This window comes from Varanus komodoensis, unplaced genomic scaffold (assembly GCF_004798865.1).
Source record: "Varanus komodoensis strain SLA01 unplaced genomic scaffold, ASM479886v1 scaffold11, whole genome shotgun sequence".
NCBI classification, from domain to species: Eukaryota; Metazoa; Chordata; class Lepidosauria; order Squamata; family Varanidae; genus Varanus; species Varanus komodoensis.
In genome coordinates this window covers 27,213,839-27,238,998 of record NW_025335317.1, presented here as the reverse complement: position 1 = coordinate 27,238,998, position 25,160 = coordinate 27,213,839, and the positions used below count along the sequence as shown (strand labels likewise).

The 25,160-nt window shown below is 40.8% G+C and overlaps 1 protein-coding gene across 3 annotated transcripts in view; it reads left to right on the top strand.

The window, feature by feature from the left end:
* Positions 1-25,160, top strand: part of BTAF1 (B-TFIID TATA-box binding protein associated factor 1) — a 95,557-nt gene that overhangs the window by 17,890 nt on the left and 52,507 nt on the right. The window contains exons 5-14 of one of the 3 annotated variants that reach the window (XM_044420697.1): positions 6,365-6,513; positions 6,974-7,110; positions 12,041-12,152; positions 13,801-13,869; positions 16,185-16,274; positions 19,428-19,523; positions 19,618-19,794; positions 21,292-21,432; positions 21,530-21,654; positions 24,771-24,891. In XM_044420697.1, the coding sequence (XP_044276632.1) occupies positions 6,365-6,513; positions 6,974-7,110; positions 12,041-12,152; positions 13,801-13,869; positions 16,185-16,274; positions 19,428-19,523; positions 19,618-19,794; positions 21,292-21,432; positions 21,530-21,654; positions 24,771-24,891 (1,217 nt within the window). Of the gene's footprint in view, positions 1-6,364; positions 6,571-6,973; positions 7,111-12,040; positions 12,153-13,800; positions 13,870-16,184; positions 16,275-19,427; positions 19,524-19,617; positions 19,795-21,291; positions 21,433-21,529; positions 21,655-24,770; positions 24,892-25,160 lie in introns of all 3 variants that reach the window. The other 2 variants (XM_044420696.1, XM_044420695.1) reach the window with 2 other exon arrangements.

Here is a 25,160-nt window from a genome sequence, read left to right as displayed (position 1 = left end):
TGTTATAAGGTCTCAGGTGTGAATGGGGAGCAGGTGTGTTAAATTTGTTATCGCTCTCACTCATACTGGTCACTGGAAGTTCAACATGGCACCTCATGGCAAAGAACTCTCTGAGGATCTGAAAAAAAGAATTGTTGCTCTATGTAAAGATGGCCTAGGCTATAAGAAGATTGCCAAGACCCTGAAACTGAGCTGCCGCACAATGGCCAAGACCATACAGTGGTTTAACAGGACAGGTTCCACTCAGAACAGACCTTGCCATGGTCGACCAAAGTAGTTGAGTGCACGTGCTCAGTGTCATATCCAGAGGTTGGCTTTGGGAAATAGACGTATGAGTGCTGCCAGCATTGCTGCAGAGGTTGAAGGGGTGGTGGGTCAGCCTGTCAGTGCTCAGACCATACGCCGCACACTGCACAAGTTGGTCTGCAGGTCTGTCGTTGCAAAAGGAAGCCTCTTCTAAAGATGATGCACAAGTAAACTCGCAAACGGTTTGCTGAAGACAAGCAGACTAAGGACATGGATTAGTGGAACTATGCCCTGTGGTCTGATAAGACCAAGATAAACTTACTTGGTTCAGATGGTGTCAAGTGTGTGTGGCGACAACCTGGTGAGGAGTACAAAGACAAGTGTGTCTTGCCTACAGTCAGACATGGTGATGGGAGTGTCATAGTCTGGGACTGCATGAGTGCTGCCAGCACTGGGAAGCTACAGTTCATTGAGGGAACCTTGAATGCCAACATGTACTGTGACATACTGAAGCAGAGCATGATCCCCTCCCTTCGGAGACTGGGCCACAGGGCAGTAGTCCAACATGTTAACGACCCCAAACACACCTCCAAGACGACCACTGCCTTGCTAAAGAAGCTGAGGGTAAAGGTGATGGACTGGCCAAGCATGTCTCCAGACCTAAACCCTATCGAGCATCTGTGGGGCATCCTGAAATGGAAGGTGGAGGAGCGCAAGGTCTCTAACATCCACCAGCTCCGTGATGTCATCATGGAGGGGAGTGGAAGAAGACTCCAGTGGCAACCTGTGAAGCTTTGGTGAACTCCATGCCCAAGAGGGTTAAGGCAGTGCTGAAAAATAATGGTGGCCACACAAAATTTTGACACTTCGGGCCCAGTTTGGACAGTTTCACTTAGAGGTGTACTCACTTTTGTTGCCAGCGGTTTAGACATTAATGGCTGTGTGTTGAGTTATTTTGAGGGGACAGCAAATTTACACGGTTATACAAGCTGTATACTCACTACTTTACATTGTAGCAAAGTGTCATTCCTTCAGTAGTATCGCATGAAAAGATAAAAAATATTTACAAAATGTGAGGGTTGTACTCACTTCTGTGATATACTGTATATAAAAAAGCATGTGGTTAAGAGCACGGGACTGGGACTCAGGCGATCTGGGTTCTAGTCCCCACTCAGCCATGGAGCCAACTGGGTGACTTTGGGCCAGTCACAGACTCTCAGCCCAACCTACCTCACAGGGTTGTTGTGGGGATAAGATGGAGGAGGAGATGTAAGCTGCCTTGAGCCCTTTGCAGAAAAAAGGCAGGATATAAATCGAATAAATAAATAAATAAATATTTCCATATACAGTAAATCATCTTAAGCACAATATAGCATTTTAATAACGATAATACAGTTATCCTGGCAAGACTGTTTGGCAAGGAGTTTGGCAAGGCTGTATACTGTCGCCCTGCCTGTTTAACTTATAAGCAGAGCACATCATGAGAAAGGCGGGGCTGGGTGAATCACCAGTTGAAATTAAGATTGCTGGGAGAAATATCAACAACCTCAGATATTATTGTTGTAAGCCGCCCCGAGGCTTTGGCAAATGGGGCCGCATAAAAATGTATTAATAAATAAATAAAATATGAAGATGATACCACTCTAATGGCAGAAAGTGAAGAGGAACTAAAGAGCCTCTTTATGCAGGTGAAGGAGGAGGGTACAAAAGTTGGCTTGAAACTCAACATTAAGAAAACTTAAGATAATGGCATCCAGTCCTCTCACTTCCTGGCAAATAGATGGGGAAGAAATGGAGGTAGTGACAGATTTTATTTTCCTGGGCTCCAAGATCACCGCAGATGGGGACTGCAGCCAAGAAATTAAAAGACGCTTGCTCCTGGGGAGAAAAGCTATGGCAAATCTAGACAGCATACTAAAAAGCAGAGACATCACCCTGCTAACAAAAGTGCTTATAGTCAAGGCTATGGTTTTCCCAGTTGCGATGTATGGCTGTGATAGTTGGACCATAAGGAAGGCTGAGCGCCGAAGAATTGATGCCTTTGAATTGTGGTGCTGGAGAAGACTCCTGTGAGTCCCCCGGACCGCAAGGCGATCAAACTGGTCAGTCCTAGAGGAGATCAACCCAGACTGCTCTTTAGAAGGCCAGATACTGAAGATGAAACTCAAATACTTTGGCCACCTAATAAGAAGGAAGGACTCCCTGGAGAAGAGTCTAATGCTGGGAACAATAGATGGCAAAAGAAGAAGGGGACGGCAGAGAATGAGGTGGCTAGATGGCGTCACTGAAGCAGTTGGTATGAGCTTAGGTGGACTCCGGGGGATGGTGGTGGACAGGAAGGCCTGGAGGAATGTTTTCCATGGGGTCGCGATGGGTCAAACACAAGTTTGTGACTAAACAACAACAACAATACAGTTATAATAAAGTAACTACAAGTACTGAAGAGAGAGAATCTGTTTATATGTGTGTACAGTTCTTAAAATAGTTAGGTTTTAATAGGAAAAAAACAGTTAAAAAATTAAAAGTTAACACTGCTTGAGTGAACAGTAAACCTAACATTAACTGAATGATGATGCAGATGTGACTGGCGTTTGAGGCATGCTTATAATCAGATACAATACAAAGTTACAGATGGCAACACCAGCTCCTAGCCAAATCGCACTGGTTTGGATACACTCATTTTTCATGAGCAAAAAAACCTATTGTAGTTCTGCCACCTCTGTGGCACTAGTTCCATCTTTGCTGCTTGCCACCATGGGCTCCCACTTGAGGACAAAGGAGGACTTCTGCGTTTGCTTGTTTGTAAGCAGGGGCTGTTCTTAACTTGAACATCTGAACTGAGGAACTGGGTATAGTGACCTTACAGTTCAGTATGACAAAACTACAGTTTGCACTAGAGCACCAATATTTTGTGCCAGTAATTAATGTTTTCTTTAATGAGATAAATTGGTCCCTCTGTGCTAATCAGAATTTTCTGGAACTTACTGCTGTTTCTGGCACTGGTTAATCAACTGATTCCTTTACAGGCCTCTGTAGCCTAGGCTTACTTGCTGCAGGGATCAGAGGCAGCTGCTTAATTTTAAGGATGAATTTAGGACTAATTGAAGGAGTGAAAAAGAATGCTTTGTGGGCCTGTGATCTCTGAGATCACAGGCACAGGCAACTCCTCTTTTGACCAAGCACAATGACTGATCCTCTGTTGTGTCGCATCCCTTTCTTCCCTGTTTCTCCACTCAAACTCTCCTATGTGACCACTGGCCCCCCTTCCTACTTGGAATTGGCATGCTGAGCCTCTTGTGTATGAGCCGACAAACTCAGCATCCCCCATCCATTTCTGCTGACAAGTGCAAAGGTGCTCAGCTTCTGAACGTCCTGGTGCTCATCAACGGGAACAGTATGGAGCATGCTGGGGCAAGCTTTTGCAAGGCTGCCAGCCTGACCTGCTCTTTTCCTGAGCCTCAGGAGAGCTTGCCACAATCGTGTCTGTGCCATTGCTAGGATCCAGACACAAGGTGGAAAGGGGCAGAGGCTCTGAGCAGCAAGAGGGCTATTGAACAAGGCCTTGGGGGGAGGAGGTTGCATGCTGCCTTCAGACTGGTGTTGGACCACCCCATTGTAAAGTATTTCAGCTCAGAATGGACACCAGCAAGGACTTACCAAGTATAACAGCATGTATGTATGTATGTATCCACAGGGATAGGCTCCAAGCCCCCCAATGGATGCCTGAAACAGTTATAGAAGCAAATACTACACTGTACCTGCTATACATAACCTGTGATAAAATTTAATTTATAAATTAGACACAATAAGACATTGCACCACAAGCCTAGAAAGTGCCAGCTGCTGCAGAAAGGCTAGCAACCTGCCCACTACCGCACTGCTTCTAAATTGCCACCTATCAGCCTAGCCTGAGCCTCAGTTCATCCCTCCTCTCTCCTCTCCCAACAACAGGCCTCTTCCTGCTTCCACCTTCTTACTCACCCCCACCCGCCCAGTATGTGTACCAGGGTAGCCAAACTGAGGCTTGCAAGCTGCACGTAGCTGTTTGAGTTTATTTTGCCACTCACCACCCATGGGCACCTGTTTGCAGCTTTCAGACATCTGACATTTATGACTGCGGTCAGCCGTGGTTAAACAAGAACATAGTTGCTGAGTCAGATACAGTGGTTCTGCTGTATAGATTTGAAATTCAAATAACTTTGCAAAGCACATCATTCCATTGCCAAGAAAAAATTGGGCTGTGAGAAGCAGATTTGATAAAAGTTCTCCTGTACAATATCTTGGGGAGGGAAATATCCTTAAGTAAACCTGTTGCAGGGGATCTTTTACACTTGCCTTTATAAACAGTTTTCAGGAACAGGGATCACAGCAGGACCAGCTGTCAGGCAGACTTGGGGTGGAGGGATGTCTTCTGGAACACAACCTTGTTAGAAGGCAGAGCTTGTAAAACAAAATTTCCAACAAGTGTAGAAATGGCTACCGTCCCCCCATCCCCGCCTTTCATTTTGCTAGCGGATCACCTCGAGGCACAAAGAAATTGGCAGCTGGGTTTGGGCAACATCTTAAGCTATAGTACATTTAATAAACCCTACAACAAGCCATAACTAGTTGGGGTGACTTATAAGCTACCCCGGGAAATGTACCACATTCAGGCAGCATAATTAGCCATCAGGGCTTACTGTGTCTTGCAAATTGAAATAATTCTCAGATCATATTAAAATGCACGCAGTGCAACTTTTGTACTCTGCCCTTGTAGATTTGAATGCTAACTCTAGTTGATTGACAAACTCTTATGTATCTTATTTTGGTAAGTAAGGAAATCTGGGGCTTAAGCCCAGAATATCATACACATATACAATACCATACACTTATGAAATAGGGTTGGGGAACTTCAGGCCCACAGGTCCCATTCTGGCCCTCCATGTCCAGATGACCATGCCTGCTCCGGTCACTCCACTCCCTTTCCCTGACCACCAATTGTTTAGTGGCTTTCAGACTTTTGCACTGCATTCTTCCCATTCCAAAAGATTGAAATGCTTCCCCTGAGACTTAGTTTCTTGTAGTAAGAACAGTAAGCTAAACGATGCTGGTATTTTTTGGTATTAGCCCTGACCACTACTGGAATGTAGTACTGAGAGCATCTGCAAAATTGAACGGGGCTGAAGTTGGTTCCTCACTACTGGCATAATTAATGTATCTGTCAGTTTTAATTTCTCAATTTAGTGAATAACCATGAAAAGTCCTTTACAAAACACATTAAGGTTTTCAGTTAATTAAATTAGACATGCATATGGTAGGCATGTCATGATCAGGGCCGGCTGGAACTGAGGATCAGACTAGATGGCCCAGGAAGCCCCTTCCAACTCGCTCAGTTTCTATGTTTCTACATATTCTTTAGTAAGTTTCAAATGTCTTGTCATTACTAGTTGTGGAAACACTAAATTCTTCCCTACGATAGTGCCCTGCTTATGGAGTTCGCTCCCCAGAGAGATCCATCTGGCACCAGCACTAGGTTTCGCTGCCAGACCAACACCTTTTTATTCTCCCAGTTTTTTAACCAATAATATATTTTAATTAGTTGTAGCAAAAGTGGGCACTAAGGAATTTTTAACTATTTTATGATTGTAATATGGTTTTTATATATATTTATCTTTTTGGCTTTTTATGTAAATCGTCTTGAGATTTTATAATCAGATGGTATATAAGAAATATACAATAAAAATAAATTGTGTTTTAGGGCAAGACGCACATTTCCAAAACTTTTGGCATTCCACAGTAGATGTGTAAGCATATTGATTTGACTTAAGAATTCTTCCTTAAATATACTAACTAGTGGGTTCAAAGATTAATTTTAACAATAACAAATCTGAGTGTTGAAATGGCCATATAGTAATACTTTGCAACAGGCAGAAATTTACCTCTTGAAAATGTCTGATGTTTTTCCAAATTTGCCTTGTTACAGTAGTCAAGAGGTTCTGATAAATTGCAGCTAATGTTGGTGAAGAAGCAAAGTTACTTTTAATTGACTTTTTGCTTCTAAATTTAAAAAGTGTTAAGTGTTTTCATTTTCGCAAAGAATAAGCATAGTTTTAAGAACTTGGGCCATTTCACTTTTAAGGTGAAGTTGATCCTAAAGAGAGGATAGCACGACAGAGAAAACTGCTCCAAAAGAAACTTGGCCTTGATATGGGTGCAGCAATTGGAATGAATACAGAAGACCTGTTCAATGATGAGGATTTGGACTACACTCCTGCTTCGTCATTTCTGGTACACAAACAACCTGTAGGTAAAACTTCAAGCTGTTTCACTACAAGGACTTATACAGTGAGTTTGCTTTGCATTTCTGCTATTCAGCATTAAGCTTTAAATACTATATCATAATATCAGTTTTAAGAAGATATGTGATGTCATTCAGTAATTTGTAATACATTGTAAAAATCATAGCTAGAGACAGTATGTTAAATTATAGGAGAGGAGTCTGTTTCCCTTAAGTTGCATATAAATGAGATTGAAAGGGTTCTGCTGGTCCCTGATTTCCAATGATTAACAGGATATGCTAGATCTTACATTGTTCCATAGCTTCCCCGATTATTGGAGGTTTTCGCAGGAAAGTAGTTTTTGCAGGAAAAATAGTTTTCGCAGGAAAATACTTTTATGTAAATGAAACAGTGGTCACACTTCCATGGATTTAAGCCAGAGTAGCCACTTAATCTTTACATCTTTTCAGACTCTTCAAGCTGCTGAATTGATTGATTCTGAATTTCGAGCTGGTATGAGTAACAGACAAAAGAATAAGGCTAAAAGAATGGCCAAGTTGTTTGCAAAGCAGAGATCAAGAGATGCTGTAGAAACCAGTGAGAAGAGGTACAGTAGTGGCTGGGTATTATTTTTCCTTTTAATTAAATACTTGCCAAAAAGTACTATTAAAGCATAAATGACAAGAAAAAATAAGATTCCATCTCTTTTCCAACTTCAGGGGTGAATGCTGTTAATTGTATAGTTAAAATGGCACCACCATACATAAGGAGGTTATGTCAGGTTCTGGGGAAACATAAGGTGTGTAGAACTAGAAATCTTGTTTGGGGTGAGGTGAATACATTCAGAGGGGGCCAAATGACCCAATATGGATTGAGTATGTCCATGAAATACTGCATGACTGGTGGAAGAGTGTTATCTTGAAAAAAGGAAAGACTGCTTGACTGCAACTCACTTTTACACTGCAACGTGTTATTGTATAGTCTTTGTAGTGGGACTTAAGTCTTGCCTGTTCCTTTTCAATAACCTCAGCACCTTTCTTATTATTCCAGTATATTATATAGAATTAAAATTATTAGTAAAGAAGTTTTATATATGCAAGCAGGATATGATTGATTATGACTTCTTTCTCTAGCATTAATTGCAGTTACCGCATGTCATGCACCCTTCCCTTTAATATTCATTCCTTAAAGAGGGTACATTCATTGTTTCCAGGTCTGATTTGTAGTGGGTTGTTCATTGGATTTGGCCAAATAGTAAGTTGAATTAGGCTGCTTCAGAGGGATTCTGTGGTTCTTCTTTGTGGTCTTTGTGCATCACACATATGGACTTTTGCCCCTCCACAAAGCCTGGAATCAGGAAAAGCTGCTGTAGCTTTTGGTTTGGGTGAAAGTCCCCTACTTCTTCCCAAGAAACACTGGGAGGTGTTCCTTTTCAGCTGCTATCAAGCTTAAACTAGGAATTGCTTCTCTCTCACCCACCTTTAGATACTAGTATTCTTTTGTGTACTCTCCCTTCCTTTTCTAACCTTTTATTCTCAGTAATCCTTCCCCATTTTTCACACTTTCTTTTAAAAATGAAACATTTTTTGCCCTGCTTTATTAACCACTCTTCACTCTGGCTTCTCCTTTTTTTCTTTCCCCATCTTTTTTCGCCTCCTCTGATCCCATCTCCATGATGGCATAGGCAGCTTTTCGTGACTGCCTCAATTGTGGCAGCAAAATGCCACATTCAAACAGGCATGACTTGTGTCTCCTCTGCCTTGGCAAGGGACATGTGGTGGAGGCCTGTACTATTTGTCAGGCCTTCAGTAAACAGACCCACAAACAATGTGCTTTTTCTCTCAAGGCCACCCTCTGGAAGAAGGCCCTCTTGATGGCCAACTCTTCAAAGGGCTCAACCACTCACTCTTCTACATCCATTCTGAGGAGCCTCCCACCTGAGCCACGACAACAATGCTCATGAGATACATGCACATCCAGGAGATCCACTAAGTGCCCACAAAAGATAGTTATCCCTGCCATGCCAAAACAGAAGTGCAGGTGCCATGTGAGCCCTGAAAGACCAATGACCTCTTCCACCAGGTCCTCAGAGCCCACTGACTGCCCAAGAACCCTGGAACCCATGGAGGAGCCCTCCACTGTGTCATGTGATGAGCCTGGAGAGGATCCTATAGTGTTCCCATCAGTCCTATGCCTCAACAGGCTCCTGGCCTCTAACACTGCCCATGTCACTTCCACGACACTTGCTGGCATCTCCCTCTGAGATGAACTCAACACTAGATGAGGAGGCCAGAGGACACCAGGATCGCTCCCACTCTCCCCTTTCAGACCCTGAGTGGGCCTTGGATGCATTGCCACCTCCCAGCCACTTTGGAGAGGTCTATCTGGATTGAGTTTCATTTTATTGACCCTTTATTACCTCGTCCAGGCAGTGGTTCAGGACAGCCACTGCCTCACCTGGATTAGTTGTAAAAGAGAGGTAGAGCTGGGAATCATCAGCGTACTGGTGACTCCTCAGCTCAAACCTCCTGATGACCTCTCCCAGCTATTTCATGTAGATGCTAAATAGCAAGGAGGACAAAATGGAACCCTGTGGTACTCCATGGCACAGAGCCATAGTCCCTCAGCATCACCTTCTGGGTTCAGCCAGCCAAATAGGAGCGGAACCACTGCCAAGCAGAGCCTTCTAGTCCTAACCCGTCCAGCCTATCCAGAAGGATACCATGGTCCAGGAGAAACAACAAGGACGCACTCCCTCTGTCCCTCTCCCTGCACAGGTCATCATACAGGGTGACCAAGGCAGATTCAGTACCGTAACCAGGTCTGAAACCAGACTGAAATGGGTCCAGATAATCAGTTTCATCCAAAAGTACCTAGAGTTGTCCCGCCACCACCCGCTCCAACACCTTGCCCAAGAACAGAATGTTGGCCACCAGTCTATAATTGACGGCCACCTCTGGATCCAAGGACACCTTCTTCAGGACAGGCCTGATCACTGCCTCCTTTAAAGGGGCGGGGACCCGGCCCTCCCTTAGTGAGGCGTTGATGACCTCCTGCACCCAGGAACCGATTCTGTGTTTGGGTTTGGTAACTAGCCAGGAAGGGTAAGGGTCGAGCAAGCAGGTGGTGGGACGTACTTGTCCAAGCACCTTGTCCACATCATCAGGCCATATCAACTGGAACTCATCCAACAATGATGGACCACACAGGGCTCTGGACGCTTCCCGTAATGGAACCCTATCAACTGTGGGTTCCATTACGGGAAGCATCCAGAGCTTGTGCTGGATGAGGTACCCAGGCGGGCACAACTGAGTAAGGGAGACATCCCCCCCTTCTCCCAGCCAGGTCTCCGTGATGCACAGCAGGTTGGCCCACTCATCCACGATTAAATCATGAATGAGAGATATTTTATTATGGACGGACCTGGCATTCACCAACAGCACCATCAGGCCTGAGGGGCAGGGAATAAAACTACCAGGAAACTTCCAGGTGGGGGAATAACGAGAAGAGGGGACAGATATGAGACATCTGTCCCTCCTCCTCCTCAGCTGACTTGTTAGACCCCCACCACCATATCTTCCCCTGCCCATTACCACCCCAGTGGTGGCGCCCTCGTGCTCCCTAGGCACACACATTAAAAAATTAAATTTAAAACCTAGTAATAAAATACAGCTCAGTCATGGTATACAGTAAGATTAAAATACGTTAACAATAAAAATCCCCAAACCTCCCACAAATAAAAAAACAAAGTCCCTGGCCCAGCCCAGGCCTGCATGGCCCCAAACGGCTCAGCACCCTTAGGCTAATGCGCTTTGGCTGCCTGCCGAAGGCCTCCAGCACTTGACCACAGCCAGCAAGATATAGGCCCCGTCCCCCTCCCCCGCAGCCTATGCCCGCCACCCTGGCACAACTTCCACTTACACTGGGAGTCGAGGCAGTCAGAGCAGCAAGGGCGGGCCCGTGGGTCTACCAGCCTTAACACAGATTTTGGATGTGCCTGTGTCTTGTCTTGAATCGTCTTGTCTTGAATCGTCTTGTCTTTCTATTTTTTCTTCTTGCTCAAGCTTCCATCCTTCACTAAATGCTTTCCTTTTTCTTTCAAAACCATTCAGCAGCTTGGATATATGTTGGCTAAATTTCATTTGTTGTCTGCACAAACCCAAAATCAACTTGGGCACCTAGCACAAAAATCCATGTGCCTATCTTTATTTATTTATTTTTAAACATTTCTATACCACCTATTGTGCCACAACATCTCCTTTTATAATTTGTCATGTTTCCTACTAGTTGGTGTAATTCCAGTGTTTGCAGCCTTCATATAAATGCTCACCAGGCAATAATAGATGTTACCAACCTTTTCTAACTGCAACAGACCTGGACCTGTTTTGTACACAGCCCTCTGTACCTATATTACTGAAACTCGGCAGGCTTTATTTTCCCAGAATGGGCAGCAGTGTTTCCAAGTGGCATGTATTTCTGTCAAAAAATAAAAGGCACTTGCCTTAATATGTAAAGCAGCCTAACATCTAACATGTCCCTCTAATTGACTGATATTTGGAAGGTTTCAGTCCTCAAATACAGTGGTACCTTGGCTCACGAACTTAATCTATTCCAGGACTCTGGTCGTGACCCTAATTGGTCTTGACCCAAGTTAAATTTATCCGTAAGGTTCAATGTAAATAAGGTTAATCTGTTCTGTAATTATTTTTAAATCACCAAAGTTTGAAACAAAGTACAGTAGAGAACACTAACCTAGGTGGGGGGGGGGAGAGTCAAAACCATAATCGTGCGATTGCGCTCATGCGGGGGGAGATGGGCACGATCATGGGCATGCTCGTGTGGGGGGAGACGGATGCAATCGTGGTCATCATCCAATGTGGAATGTGTGAACTGAGGCAATTTTTTTCTGAAATTTCTGTTTGCGAGCCAATTTGGTCGTGAACTGAGGCATTGGTGAACCAAGGTACCACTGTATGTCTACAATATTTGCAAACGTTAGCCAGTTCTATTAAGTAAAGGAAGTTACAGCTAGTTAAACATACAACTTCTGCTTCCTGAATATCACTTTGATTCAGCTCTAAATTGAATTAGAATACCTTCTGATTGGACCAATTTGACTTAGACTATTTTTCAAATCACCAAAATGGGTTTTAAATTGAATATTTTGGTTGGTCCTTTAGTTATTCTAGCAGCTGTTAGTCATTCTCGTTGCTTCCAATAGAACTTCAGATTTCTTCTAACAAAACAGTATCCTAAGAGAAATAATGGTAAATTGTAAGTGCTTCTGATTCCAAAAATCATGTTCTGGAGGTTGCTGATCTTCCCAGTGAAGATTCTATCTGCGTCCACAATTCCATCATTTATAATTTTCTCTGAATGAGTTGTTGTCTATGAAGAAGCTAAGGCACTGTTTAACATGAACAATCTTGAATTTAATGCAATTCATAATTAAAATATAAATGCATGCAGTATATTACATGATTACTGTTAAGTTGTATGGCATGACACTTCAGAAATATTTCAATTTTTTTTTCTAGTAATGATAGCACTGACGGTGAACCAGAAGAAAAGAAAAGAAAAATTGCAAATGTTATCATCAGTCAACCTGCAACTGACTCCAGACTTTTGGTAGAGAATATTCCAGAAGAGGTACAGAACCCTTATAAGTTAGTGAATTAAGGACCAATTTTCTTCTCTATAATAGGGGAGGAGATAAAGTTCATATTACTGGAGTAGATAAATTTCATATTACTGGAGTAAAGAATACAAATTTTCCCAGTTTGAATCTCTTGCCTTAATACAAAGCAAGCCCAGATCCTCAAAACCTATATGGATCATATGACTTCCTACAGCAGCTGGCTGTTTGTGGCCAAAATTAAAAGTAGTAGCTATGACCTATCAAGCCCTCTAAGACTGGTTCAGGCTACCCAAATGACTCTTGTGTCCCATACAATCCTACCTAGTTCCTGAGATCTATTTGAGAAGCCTTTTTTCCAAGACCAGCACCTTCAGTGGTGCATTTGATGGCAATGCAGTGTAGCCTTTTAGATGGCTTCTCTAAGGCAATGGAACTCCCTCCCAAAGGAGGTTTGGTTCTCACCCTCTCTGCTGTACTTGTATTGGCAGGCAAAGGCTGCTTTATTTAAGAATCCCTTTGACCTGTAAATGAACTGTTGGGTGGGGCACTTTTTTTTCTTTTTAAAAATTGTATAATTGATAAGTTTTCATTGTTTTATTTATTTTATTTACAGTACTTTTACCCTGTTCTTAACAGATGTCTCAGGACAGCTTACAACATAGTTTTCATTGTATTGTTTTATTGTCTTTATTTTGATTGTACTTGTTAACCCATCTTGAATGCCAGTTTTGGTAGAAAGACTAAGTACAAACTAAATACTTAATAAAATTTGGGCTCAGGCTCATTGAACTTTATTAGTGTTTACCTCTTGCAATCTCTTCCTCTTCCCCCAAACTTAATTACTTTAAAATAGTAAGAGTTAAACTTCCCAGGTCACTTTGACCAATAGGGCAGCAGAAACAACAAGGGCAGTCTTGTTGCACTGCTTGTAGGCCCAAATACTGATATGACTTAATTGGTCCTCTTATTTGACTTGGTGATGAACCGATGAACTCCCACTCCTCCTACTCTAATGTTCCTTGTTCTACAGTGTTTCCCCCAGAACCAGAGGTGGCCTGGTTCAAACAAGCTACTTTGCTAATCTCCTGACTTGTTAATCCTTGACATTTCAAGTAATGCATTCCAACCCCTCCTCCTCCTCTTCAAAGTCTGAGCTCTCTAGCTTGGAATGCTGTATTTTTGGAGAAGCAGGCCCAGTCCTCACAGATAGTAAGGATCAAGAAGCCAAAGGGTGAAGACAGTTAAAAGTACCAAGCAGTAATTTGAACTGAATTAGACAAGAAATTGGAAACTGCTGAAGCGAGTAAGACATTTAAAGAAAAGAAAAATTAACAGGCAGTAGATCTAAGAATCAAGGAGATAGTGAAACAGAAGCAAGGCAAAACTGTGGAAGTTCAGCCCCAAACTTTCCTTGGAAAAGTGACTTGAATTTCTGACACACACAAATGTTTAATAAATCCATTATCTTACACTTTAAGATTAATAATTCATGATTTTTCTTAGTATAGAATTACTTGAGTATCCAGTTATATTCAACTGGTTATTTAAAATGTAGATTCAGGTCTGGTGTAATAATGTGTCTTTCTGAAGCTCTTTCTGAAAATAATTTGTCAGGGAAACTAGTTAAGTAGTCATGGACATAATTTTTGTCTCTTTTAGACAAATGAATGGCCTCTAGAAAGTTTTTGTGAAGAAGTGTGCAATGACCTTTTTAACCCCTCATGGGAGGTAAGCATTTCTCTTAATGTCATCAAGAACATGCGATTGGAAGGAGGTTGCTTTATATACACTGTGTTCTTATTTTTAAAACATGCATATGGCACTTTTTCCTCTGGTTAGTGGGAGGAGGCATGCAAGGATTGGGTTATCTCTTCTCATTACCTGGGAAGGCAGGGGGATTACATGAATAATGAAATGAAGTCTTGATTCTCCATTTCTAGTTCCTTCCCTACCTTCATCCAAGGTAGTCATTACTTTTGAGCAATTCCTTCTATTTTTTTAATCCTGATGGTTAGTTTCTTTGTTTTCTGATTTAATCCATCTTAACCTCTCTGCAAGTGTGGGAGAGTGTTCATTTTTCCCACCCAGATGCCTCTGGCAACCAAGCTTGTGTAGCTGAAAAAAAGATAACATCAATCATGTGTGTAAGAGTAATTTCAAACTGCCTGCCTCAGCAGTCCATGCCTACCCACAAATCACTTAAACACAGAAACAGAGCAAGTCAGAAGGGACCTCCTGGTGCATTTTGTCTGACCCCTGGCTCTAGCCAGCTCCGCTCACAACATGCCTACCATGTACCTACCACTTGGCAAGTGATCCACTGAGAGACCCACTTTGGGCAGGAGGCAGGAGCCAGTGATGGGCTTAAAGCATAGCTCTGTTTTCATGGCAGGGTCACTGAGTCAGTGATCACCCAGGCAGGAGTTGGGAAGTGACAGGGCGATCAGTGCTGCCCCATTGCCAGGGTAGCACTATGGAACAGTTTGCACTCCCAGGGTCTTACTCGCTTCTGCTTGGGAATAGAACACTTGGACATGAGGTAGCAGTTGGCTCAGCAGTTCTTATTTACCCTGTGTCTTCCTGATTCCTGCCTGGGTTTTTGGCTCCTGTGAAGAATCCTGCTGTCAGGCAGGAACAGGAAGGTCACAGTTGGCTCAGTGGGGCTGCCCCAAGAACAGGATAGCACCACCAAGCTGTTCAGCCACCCACCTCCTGCCTGAAAGCTCTTGACAGGAGCTATCAGTTTGCTTGGTAGCCCTGCCCCAAGCAGTAGAATGGGATAGTAGAATGGAGTAGAGCAGGCACTCCTGCCTCCTGTTGCAGAGGTCTCTTGTGGAACAGAAGCAAAGGTGCCAGTTCCCCTGTCCTAACTGTGTTTCATCCCTTTTTATACTGGAGGGAGTCTAGCCACAATAAGCTGAAATTGCTCACAGTTATCTCTCGCAAAGGGACCTCATTCCTTTCCATGGTGTCCTCTTTAATACTACAGGAGAATGACAGGGACGGAAGGGGAGGGGGGCAAAGCACCTGTGATGAGTCTATTTGTCTGTTGGACTCTTTGTGGGTTCTTTATACTTAATGGCAATCCATCCTGGTAATACACCAGGATAGGTTGCTGTTATATGTGAACCTGCCTTTGATTCCAGAGATTAGTCTCTGTGCACTCTATGTTGTCCTCCAGATGGATATCTTTGGCTTATTTCATGTATTTTCTGGCTCTGCTGTTCTGTCCTTCCTTGATCCTTTCTCTAGTATTTTCTCAAGTTTAGTCGTGTTAAGATACTGAAATCAGAGTCAGTCTTCCTTCAAATAAAATTTAATCATGTGATCCCTGCCTTCCTAGACAGTGAAAAGAGATAATCCAGTCCTTGAATGCTTCCTTCCCAGAATGGACTTGCATATTTCTTTCTAGCCATGCTAGTTCCAGTTTAACTTAATAAGTTTACTTCTTATTGGTTCTGTTGCATTTATCCATAATTAATTTTGATATTGTAGAACTACTAGTGCCACAAATGCTCCATATGCGTGCAGTGAGAATATTATGTAAGGTTTAGGGTTCAAATGTCAAAGTTTAGTTCATGTTTCACATGTGTGGTTTGGCTGTCAGGGATGTGCTGAAGTGTTCAGTGCACAGTCCCACAATTGCATATTATCCTGTGCTACCAACCATTACCAACCTTGATGTTTATAAAATAGTTTTTTAAAAATTTCTAGGCCTTTCATATGAATTTTATATTGACCTGCTGCTCTGGTTTTAACTGGCCCTGCATTTTTATCTCCTTTATATCTTTTAACATTAAATAATGTTTTAATCATTATTGTAAGCCTTGGGGGAAGGAAAGCTGAAAACTGTGACATGAGAGTTCTAAATAAAATATACAAATCAGTTCAATTCTTGATAACTAGAGATAACCTCAGCATGCTATGCTTAGCTGTCCTAAGATATACCACTCTATGTATGTGCATAATTCAATATTGTACAATAAACACCTGTTCTTAAATCTCTAGAATCTTAAATCTGTTTGCTTTTTGCAACTTTTTAGATTCGGCATGGTGCAGGTATTGGACTGAGAGAAGTGCTTAAAGCTCATGGGAAAAGTGGAGGTAAAATAGGAGACAGCACTCTAGAAGAGGTAAGATTAATATGTAACTCTAGATAATGCATAGTCAGCACTTGTATGTTACAGAGGAACTGGTCCTGATTTTGTCAGCATTATTAGAAAGGTTTTTGGCATTATCAGAAGTGTTTTTTGGCATTATCAGGAAAATTAAGTGATGAGACAGATCAAGGAAAGAAGAATAGTAGGGACTTCCATCCCAGTGCAGGTTGTGAGATGTGTTTCTCTTCATGGGCTGTATACATCTTGTACCTTGTGGATCTGGCAGTTTAAATTCAGCCTGGCCTATCCTTCTCCTACCCTCTGCTCCCCACTGACACTCACAAATCCCTTCCTCATCATCCTTGGTGTCTGCAGTGGAGTCCTTATTGGACCCATAATCTGCAGTATTTCCTGTGGCTTTGGCCTCAGTCTCACTGTTATTGGAACCAATTGGAACCCTTCAGTATCTCTTGTCTTCTGCTGTCAAAGCCTGTATGTCCTTCATCCTTGGAACATACAAGGAACCCATAGCTAAGCTTCTTGCCTCTCCCTTGCCAAAAGAGGGCAAAAATAAGAGGCTACGTAAGCATAAGATAGCTTCAGTAGTGTCAATTTAGCCTTGACTACCTTCACTACTAATGATGCAACCTTGGGCACTTTATAGTGCCAGGCTTTCAAGCTTGTCTGACACTAGAAGTGGTGCTGGAACATCTTGACTCTGTTTCTGGTGCTTTTTCTTTGTCAAAGCCAAAGCCAAATTAACTATGGTAATTTTTAATATGTCAAATAGCCTATCATTTGAATGTAGTGGATTCCATTACTTTCTCCACATGTCCTGCTCTTCTGTGTTCAAATCATAAATTACCAAACATATTAAAATGATTATAGCTTATTTGACATTGTTGTACTCTACATGTTCTTGATTATGGTGTCTGACAACCTAGAGAATCCTTCACTAACATCTCACATCTTCTTTACTAAGGGTCTCTGTGCATTACTGCATGCAGCATGGAAGTTGCATGCAGCATGGAAGCTAACTACTAAATGTACCTATGAAATGGAAGACTTTCTCATTGTATAACACAGGCTGGATTCAACAATTTTTAATGACTGGTGGAACATGTATTTCTCCTCCTTCATTCTCTCTTATTAAAAAAACCCCTCAAACTTTTGTCTATACATGCTTGGTTGACTGCTGTTTTGGCATACCACAACCATATGAAAAGGTTTCTCAGTTTTTACTCACTCCTTATATCTGCAATTCAATTGGCCTTTGAAACATGGTTATTTCCATTTGTAATCCACACTAAACTAGAACCTGTTTGTTGTTCTTCTTTTTTTTATGTCTAAGCCCATGGAGCTTCTGGTAGCTGTAGACTTCTGACTGTTGTCACAAAAGGTAGCCTTCTTGGTAGTAATTGCATCTGCTCACCCTGCCTAGTGTGCACTTTAGGTCAATTGCCTATACATAATTTTTCATAGGGAAAAGGTTGTGCTTTTCCCTGATTCTCCATTCTCCCTAAGCCTGTCTTCAATTTTCACATTAAGGATGAGCTCCCCATCCTTTTGTTGGAGTCCATCTTCCACACCCTCATATTCAGTAGCATTTGGTGTTTTGCATATCCTGAATTGAACAGTTGCACCAGTCGCAGAAGCTATTTTTGTGCTATGTTGGCCAGAATAAAGGACTTTCATTTTCTTCCCAAAGAAGAAAATTTTCTTCTTCCATTTTCTTCCTGGTTCAGAAAGTTTCCCTTTCATACCATTTGGCTGGTTTGGAACTCTCAGGGACCACTAAAGCTCACCTTGCTGGGGGAATGGCAGCCTTGTTTGCTTTCTGAGCTGGTGCCAGAGTTATGTAAACCTGCTACATGGTCAACCCCTCAAACCCTACTGCCTGTGAGTCTGTCAGATCAGACTGTTCCTTTGGAAATGCAGTAGTTCCTTCAGTGCTTTGATAGCCCCACTGAACGAGCTTTCTAATCATCCATATGTACTATAAAGAGGATGATGATGAAGAAAGGCTGATTACTTCTTGCATGTGACCATGGTTCTTTGAGTAGTCTGTGCATTTATACAACCTCACCACTGCATTCTTGCTGAATGTTGACATTGCAGGTGATACTAGTACTGAAGTTGGTCTTCTTGGTATTGACATCAATTATTATACCTATGTTGATTTCAAGGACCCTCTTAAGTTCAGGGGCCACAGTGATGGTCTCTAGGAACTGAGGTTAAGGGATGGGAAGCCATTGGGGTATATATGCTGTAATGATGGAAGAGGTTTCCTGCCAAAGGATCCTCAACTATAGAAGCTTCCTGAAGCAAGGTTGCATACAGTTGAAGAGCCCCCATATTTGTGAATGCACAAATGACTGCTCAAAGAGCCATCAATAAGGTAAGTAATCCGGCTTTGTTTCCTTTATTTATTTCCTTTATGGTTTATTTTCTGGAAAAGTGTTGACAGTTTGTCATTAATTTTCACTCTTTTTAAAAAAGTGATTAAATAAAATGACTCAACTCTCACTAGTTCTGCCCAAAGTCTTGTCCAGACATATACCTGAAAGAAATGATGAAATAAATTGCCATTTGGTTTGCTGAGTTGGGAGAGGGCCAGGGTCATATTTCTTATGTTTGACTTTGAATTTAAAAAAAAAATCAGGTGGAAAATAGCATAGCATGGCAGACTGACGCCCTTATATGTAGCCTGAAGTTGTAAATGCATTCTAACACCTCATGATTTAACATTTCAATCTCTTGCAGGTATCAACCAGCCCCAGATATATTATGGTTCATCAGTGAAGTGTGATATAGTTTCATAGAACATACTTACTGTTCCTTTGTTTTTATAGTTTTTTAATGATCATGTAGCCACATCTGTAAGATGGGATGATAATTCTTTGTATGTCTTGCAAAGTATTTAAATATTTAATGTAGATACAGTGAATTAACTTTCTGACTAAGAAACCTCTGTAGTTCCAATGTCAGATTCATGTCTTCTACCCAGTGCAGTGTTGTTGACTATTGCTGTTAGTTTTCCAGCAGCACAAAAAGTATAATGTTTACTTTGCATTTATTCCACATGTTCAGTGCAGCATACTTGCTTTTGTAAGAGTCTCTGAAAGTAAGGAGGGTGAATAATCATTCAACATGTCACCAATTCGGAATTTACTTTTCATTAAACAGATGACTCAGCAACACCAAGATTGGCTGGAAGACTTGGCTATCAGGCTTCTTTGTGTGTTTGCATTAGACAGATTTGGTGATTTCGTTTCAGATGAAGTAAGTATCAGCTTTGGTTACTGTGTATACATTGGTTGCAATTTTATGGTGTCTTTCTACTATTCAGCTGAGGGATGTTCTCTTTAAATCTTAGGTTGTAGCACCAGTACGAGAAACTTGTGCTCAGACTTTAGGAGTAGTGCTGAAATACATGAATGAAAGTGGAGTTCATAAAACTGTGGCTATCCTGCTAAAATTACTTGCACAGGAGCAGTGGGAAGTGAGACATGGTGGTCTACTAGGAATAAAGTATGCTCTGGCAGTTCGTCAGGTAATGGTTTTAAGTTTCTTCAATGCAGTATTGTTCCATGGTTTTTGAAATAGTAGGAGCAACTTACGCTTGGTACTTTCCCATTCTGTTAATGGCCTGATGTGCTGGTAAGAATGAGTGAGAGAGTATCAACCAAGCAGTGTTAGGATATTGCCTTTTTGAATATCATGAACCTGGAGGGGAAGGGTTTGTTCTTCAATAAAATAAAAAATAAACATCTAGGCATTGTAAAAGTTAATTGTAAAAATGTTATTGTGCAACAATCTAAAATACAGTACAGATTAAAACCAAAATAAGCACATTCCAGTGCAACATCATAATTGAGATTATGATGATTAGCTTGATTACAAATGCTAAGACAATTGTAATGTATAGAAGCTAAAAATTCACCACTTTAAATTGGCAAAATCACTAAATGCATACTGAAAACACCTTTCCTGTTTGCATAGTTCCATAACTCAAAATTACAGAACACTCAGAGAAGGACTTCCATAATCATCTGTGGAAGGAGGTGTTCTGTCAGGTACAACATCCCCCATGTCCCCACAGCTTTATTTCCCTTTGAAGATGAACTTATCAAGCACTTTGTCTTCAGGCCTCACAAACTGACATCCATTCAAAAACATATGGCCAGATAATGCTTTGGACACTGGCTTAAGTCACCTGTGCCAACTGTGGAGTTCCAGTTGTGAAAGATTAAGTTGCCCTGAAACCATGTCATAGCACTAACAGGTTTGCTACCATTTAGGCTCCAAACTGCTCAAAATCTCCACTGAATGACTGTTAGGAAGCCCAGTGATAGTAGAGAAAGATTGCTTCACTGGAACAGAAGAGTCTCAACAATTTATTTATTTATTTAAAACATTTCTATGCCACCCCTTTGCAACAAAGTCTCGGGGTGGCTCACAACACATAAATAAATACAGAAGTAATAAAATGAATAAGTACTAAATTATACAATAAATAACACCCCCCCCAGTGCATTCTCGGCTAAAAAAAACCCCTAGTTATTAAATAATTAACAGTTAAAATAAGTTTTAAATTAAAAGGTCTTAGCCTGGCGCCAAAAAACAAATAACGACGGTGCCAGGCGGACCTCTCTGGGGAGCGCATTCCATAGATGGGGTGCCACCACAGAGAAAGCCCTCCTCCGGGTGCTCACCCTCCTAATCTCATTCACAGAGGGTTCCCGGAGGAGGGCATCTGCTGCTGACCTCAAGGGGCGGGAGGCAATGAGCTCTTTCCAATGATGCTATTCACTCCCTTTTCCCAACATTTATGTTTTAGATGTCTCCCAACTTGCTTTATTCCCCTCAGTATACCAAGGGGCAAAATTAGCTGGGCTAAATGAGTTTTCAGTTACTTGACTTTGCCATTAGAGAGAATGATGTTAATGTGCCTCAAAAATGTGCCATTTGAAAAGACAGTCGTTGTGCATGCAGGCTATTGCACAGCCTTATCTACTGAACTTAAGTTTAACAGTTCTTGCTTTGGCAGGATTTAATTGAAACTTTATTGCCTAAAGTCCTACCTGCCATAACAGAAGGTCTGCAAGATCTGGATGATGATGTTAGAGCTGTTGCCGCAGCTTCTTTGGTACCAGTAGTGGAAAGCCTTGTCCACCTTCAGCCAGAGAAAGTGAGTAGAATATGCTGACACTTTTTATTGTGTTGAACAAAAGTTTTGGCAGTATCTTGGCCTCATGCATTTTCAATTTTTGTGCTAATAAACTTAGGTGCCCTCTATTCTTAATATACTATGGGATGCACTAATGGATTTGGATGACCTCACAGCTTCCACAAATAGCATCATGATCCTTCTTTCTTCCCTTTTGACATATTCTCAGGTTCGAAAATGCAGGTAAGGAGCTTAATGGAAGATCCTTTATCCCTAGGATGTCACTTTTTCTTTAGTTAGTAAAAAAATCCATAGCAGATTTGTTTGGATCTTAGGAGACATTAAACTGCAAGCCTATACAGTCATGAGTTGCCTACATGTGTAGAAGAAAAAGTAAAGGAAAGGGGTATTACAAAGTGAATGAATTTGGACTACATAAAAGATTGTCAGTTACTGTATATACTGTAGTACAAAAGGCACTTGGGCTTGTATTATGTGGGGTATGTTTCTGTGTTAGATTCTGGGGATAACCCTCCTCCTCACTACAGGGAGGGTAATACATTTATAGGAACAAGGTAGACTTGTAGCATTACAGTAGGTAGTACTTTTGATTAGGCACTGTGCTTTGCCTTCTCTTTGGTAGTTTGTTCCATTTCCCCTCTCAAACAGTTCTCGTTTTTTTCCTTCAATTGTCAGTCACCTCTGTGTGCCCACTGAACATACATGGTGTTTGGGCTTCTCCCACAGTACTTTTTTCCTAAATATTTTTAAAAATAAAACTTCTGCAGTCTGGGACTCTGTCACATGTATTGATACCTCCCTGTTGCATATAAGCAGTAATGTTTACACCTGAACCCTTGCTACCAATTTGCCTCAGGAAAGACTAATCTGTTTAAATAAGCATAAGCTCCTCCAGGTTTGCTTTCTTTGCTTTTTATTTATTTATTTGGGATATTTCTAACCCATCCAATCAGTATGTGTCTCTGGACGACTTACAAACAAATTCAATAAATACAACAGTATAAAAGATTATAAACACCCCAAACAATAATGAGACTAATAACCCATGACTGAAGTAAAACCTAATTAAAAACTTTTAAACATTAAAATACTGGGTAAATAAAAAGATCTTGACCTGGCACCAAAAAGCGTATAATGTTGGCACCAAGTGGACCTCTCTAGGGAGTGCATTCCATAGCTGGGGTGCCACCACAGAGAAAGCCCTCCTCCGGGTATTCTGTCACCTAATCTCCTTCAAGGAGGGTTCCTGGAGCAGGGCCTCTGCTGCAGATCTTAAGGGGTGGGAGGGCATGTAGGGGAAAAGATGTTCCTTTAGGTATACTGGTCCCAAGCCATTTAGGACTTTATAGGTCATAACCAGCAACTTAAATTGGGCCCAGGCTGTCTTCAAGGGCAGCCCCATGTAGACCACGTTACAATAGTCCAGTCAGGAGGTTACCAGAGCGTATGTCACCATTGCTAGGCAGTGCTCATCTAGGTAAGGACACAGCTGATGGATCAGCCGAAGCTGAAGGAAAGCACTCCTCGCCACTGCCGCCCCCTGGTTCTTCAGGGACGGTTCCACGTCTAGGAGCACTGCCAATCTGTGGACCCTGTCCTTAAGAGAGGGAGTGCATCCCCATCCAGGACAGGGCCAAAATCACTTACCTGAAAACCTGAACCACCTACCAAAAGGACCTCCATCTTATCTGGATTCAGTTTCAGTTTATTGGCCCTTTTTTACCTCGGCCAGGCATTGGTTTGGGACAGCCACTGCCTCACCTGGATAAATAACTTATCCAATAATAAGATTGGATTAATAAATTAAAAATAATCACATATATAAATGGGAAGACCGGAAAAATAAGATAAAAAATATAACACAATTAAGGAATATATTGGCAGAGACCAAATTAAATTGGTTAAATTTATTTCAATTAGAAAAATGGCTAAAGATGGAGGATAAATTTAAAGAGGAAGAAAGACAACAAAATTCAAAATGATAGTGAAAGAATGTGAGATTAAGGAAGAATATACAAGCAAAGGAAGAATTGCTAAAATTTATAGGATATTAATAGAGTTAGGAGATAAGACAAAAAGTTTAAAATCTATTTGGGAAATGGATGTAGGTGAAATAAAAGACAAGCATTGGAAGAATATTTGGAATAGAAGAGTGTATAAGAACATGTTGGTTAGAATTAAAGAACATGGATATAAAGTGATATGGAGGTGATACTTAACACCACTTAAGTTAAATCAAAGTGATGATAAATACTCTAATATATGTTGGAGATGTGGGAAAGGGATTGAAACTTATAAACATGTGGTGGGATTGTGATACTATAGAAAAGATTTGGATTATGGTGTTCAATGAAATTAGAGAAATTTTAGATATAGATTTAGGAATGTCACCGAGAATTGTGTTATTGCTGTTGATTGAAAAACAAGATATAAATGAAGTTAAGAAAGAATTGATCCTAAGTTTGATAATGGCAGCCTGGTTAGTGATAGTTAAATACTAGAAACAAATTGGGTTAGGCAAAGGCATGAATGGTATAATGAAATATGGAATATGATAATTAATGATAAACTGACAACAGAAATAAAAATTTAAAAGGTTAATAAAAGCAAATAAATATAATGAAATTTAGGAAGATTTTGTGAAAGCACTATTGATAGAAGGTAAAGGTTGTGAGCCTAATCAAGATTATATGAATTTGTTGAGGGGATATGGATATAATTGAAGTATATATTGTTAATTGTTATAATGTATGAAATGAAATGCAGGTATTATTGATCTCCTGGGTGGTGGGGGCACAGTATTATTTACTTCTTTACTTATTAGTTGGGTTTTATGTGTTATATTATTGATATTGTGAATGGTATATATTTGTATTTCAGATGTTTGTATTTATGTTTTTTTTGGTATTTTAAAAAAAATAAAGTGGGGAAAAATAGAATCACTCTAATCTCTGTTCCTAAAAGGTCATTAATAAAATATAATGTCTTTGTTTCAGTATTATGTATAAATACATTGTAGGTTTTTTCTAACACTAATATTTAGATTAATAAAGAATATTTGGCAAGTATGGAAAAGATTAATAGAAGTAGTATGAAAGAAATCATGCTTGAAATCTTAAAAAGCCATTGCCAATCAGATTAGATGTTACTGGGCTAGATGGTCCAAGAGTCCTATATTATGTGACACCGTTTCTTGATATTCTAACTTTACAATATATAGGGTATTTTTGCTTGTTAATATAGATGTGTAACAGTTGCATTTTTATTTTAAAACATGAATTATTAATTGCAGGGTAGAATCTGACCTTTTCTTGTTCTTCATATTCTCTTCACTCCAGTATTCAGCAGTCACTCTCAGTTCTGGTACCACGTGTATGGCCATTTTTACATCATACAATATCTTCTGTTCGAAAAGCTGCATTAGAAACTTTGTTTACTCTGTTGTCTACTCATGATCAGGTGAGAACTAGTCATGTAATTGGCTTACATTAGGAGAACTAACAAGGTAAGTTCAGATGGACTTCATATATAATTATGCAGATTTGTTTATTTGATTTTGATACTTCTTTCCTCTGAAACATATTCTAAGAACCTTACAAAATAGTTAAAACTTGCACAATGTAGAAATATATAAATACAACTAAAATAATAAATTGATATGCAGCACACAAAATGTTGCACTATTACAATGCTTCCTAGCTTGCTTTATTAAAAGTAACATGCATTGG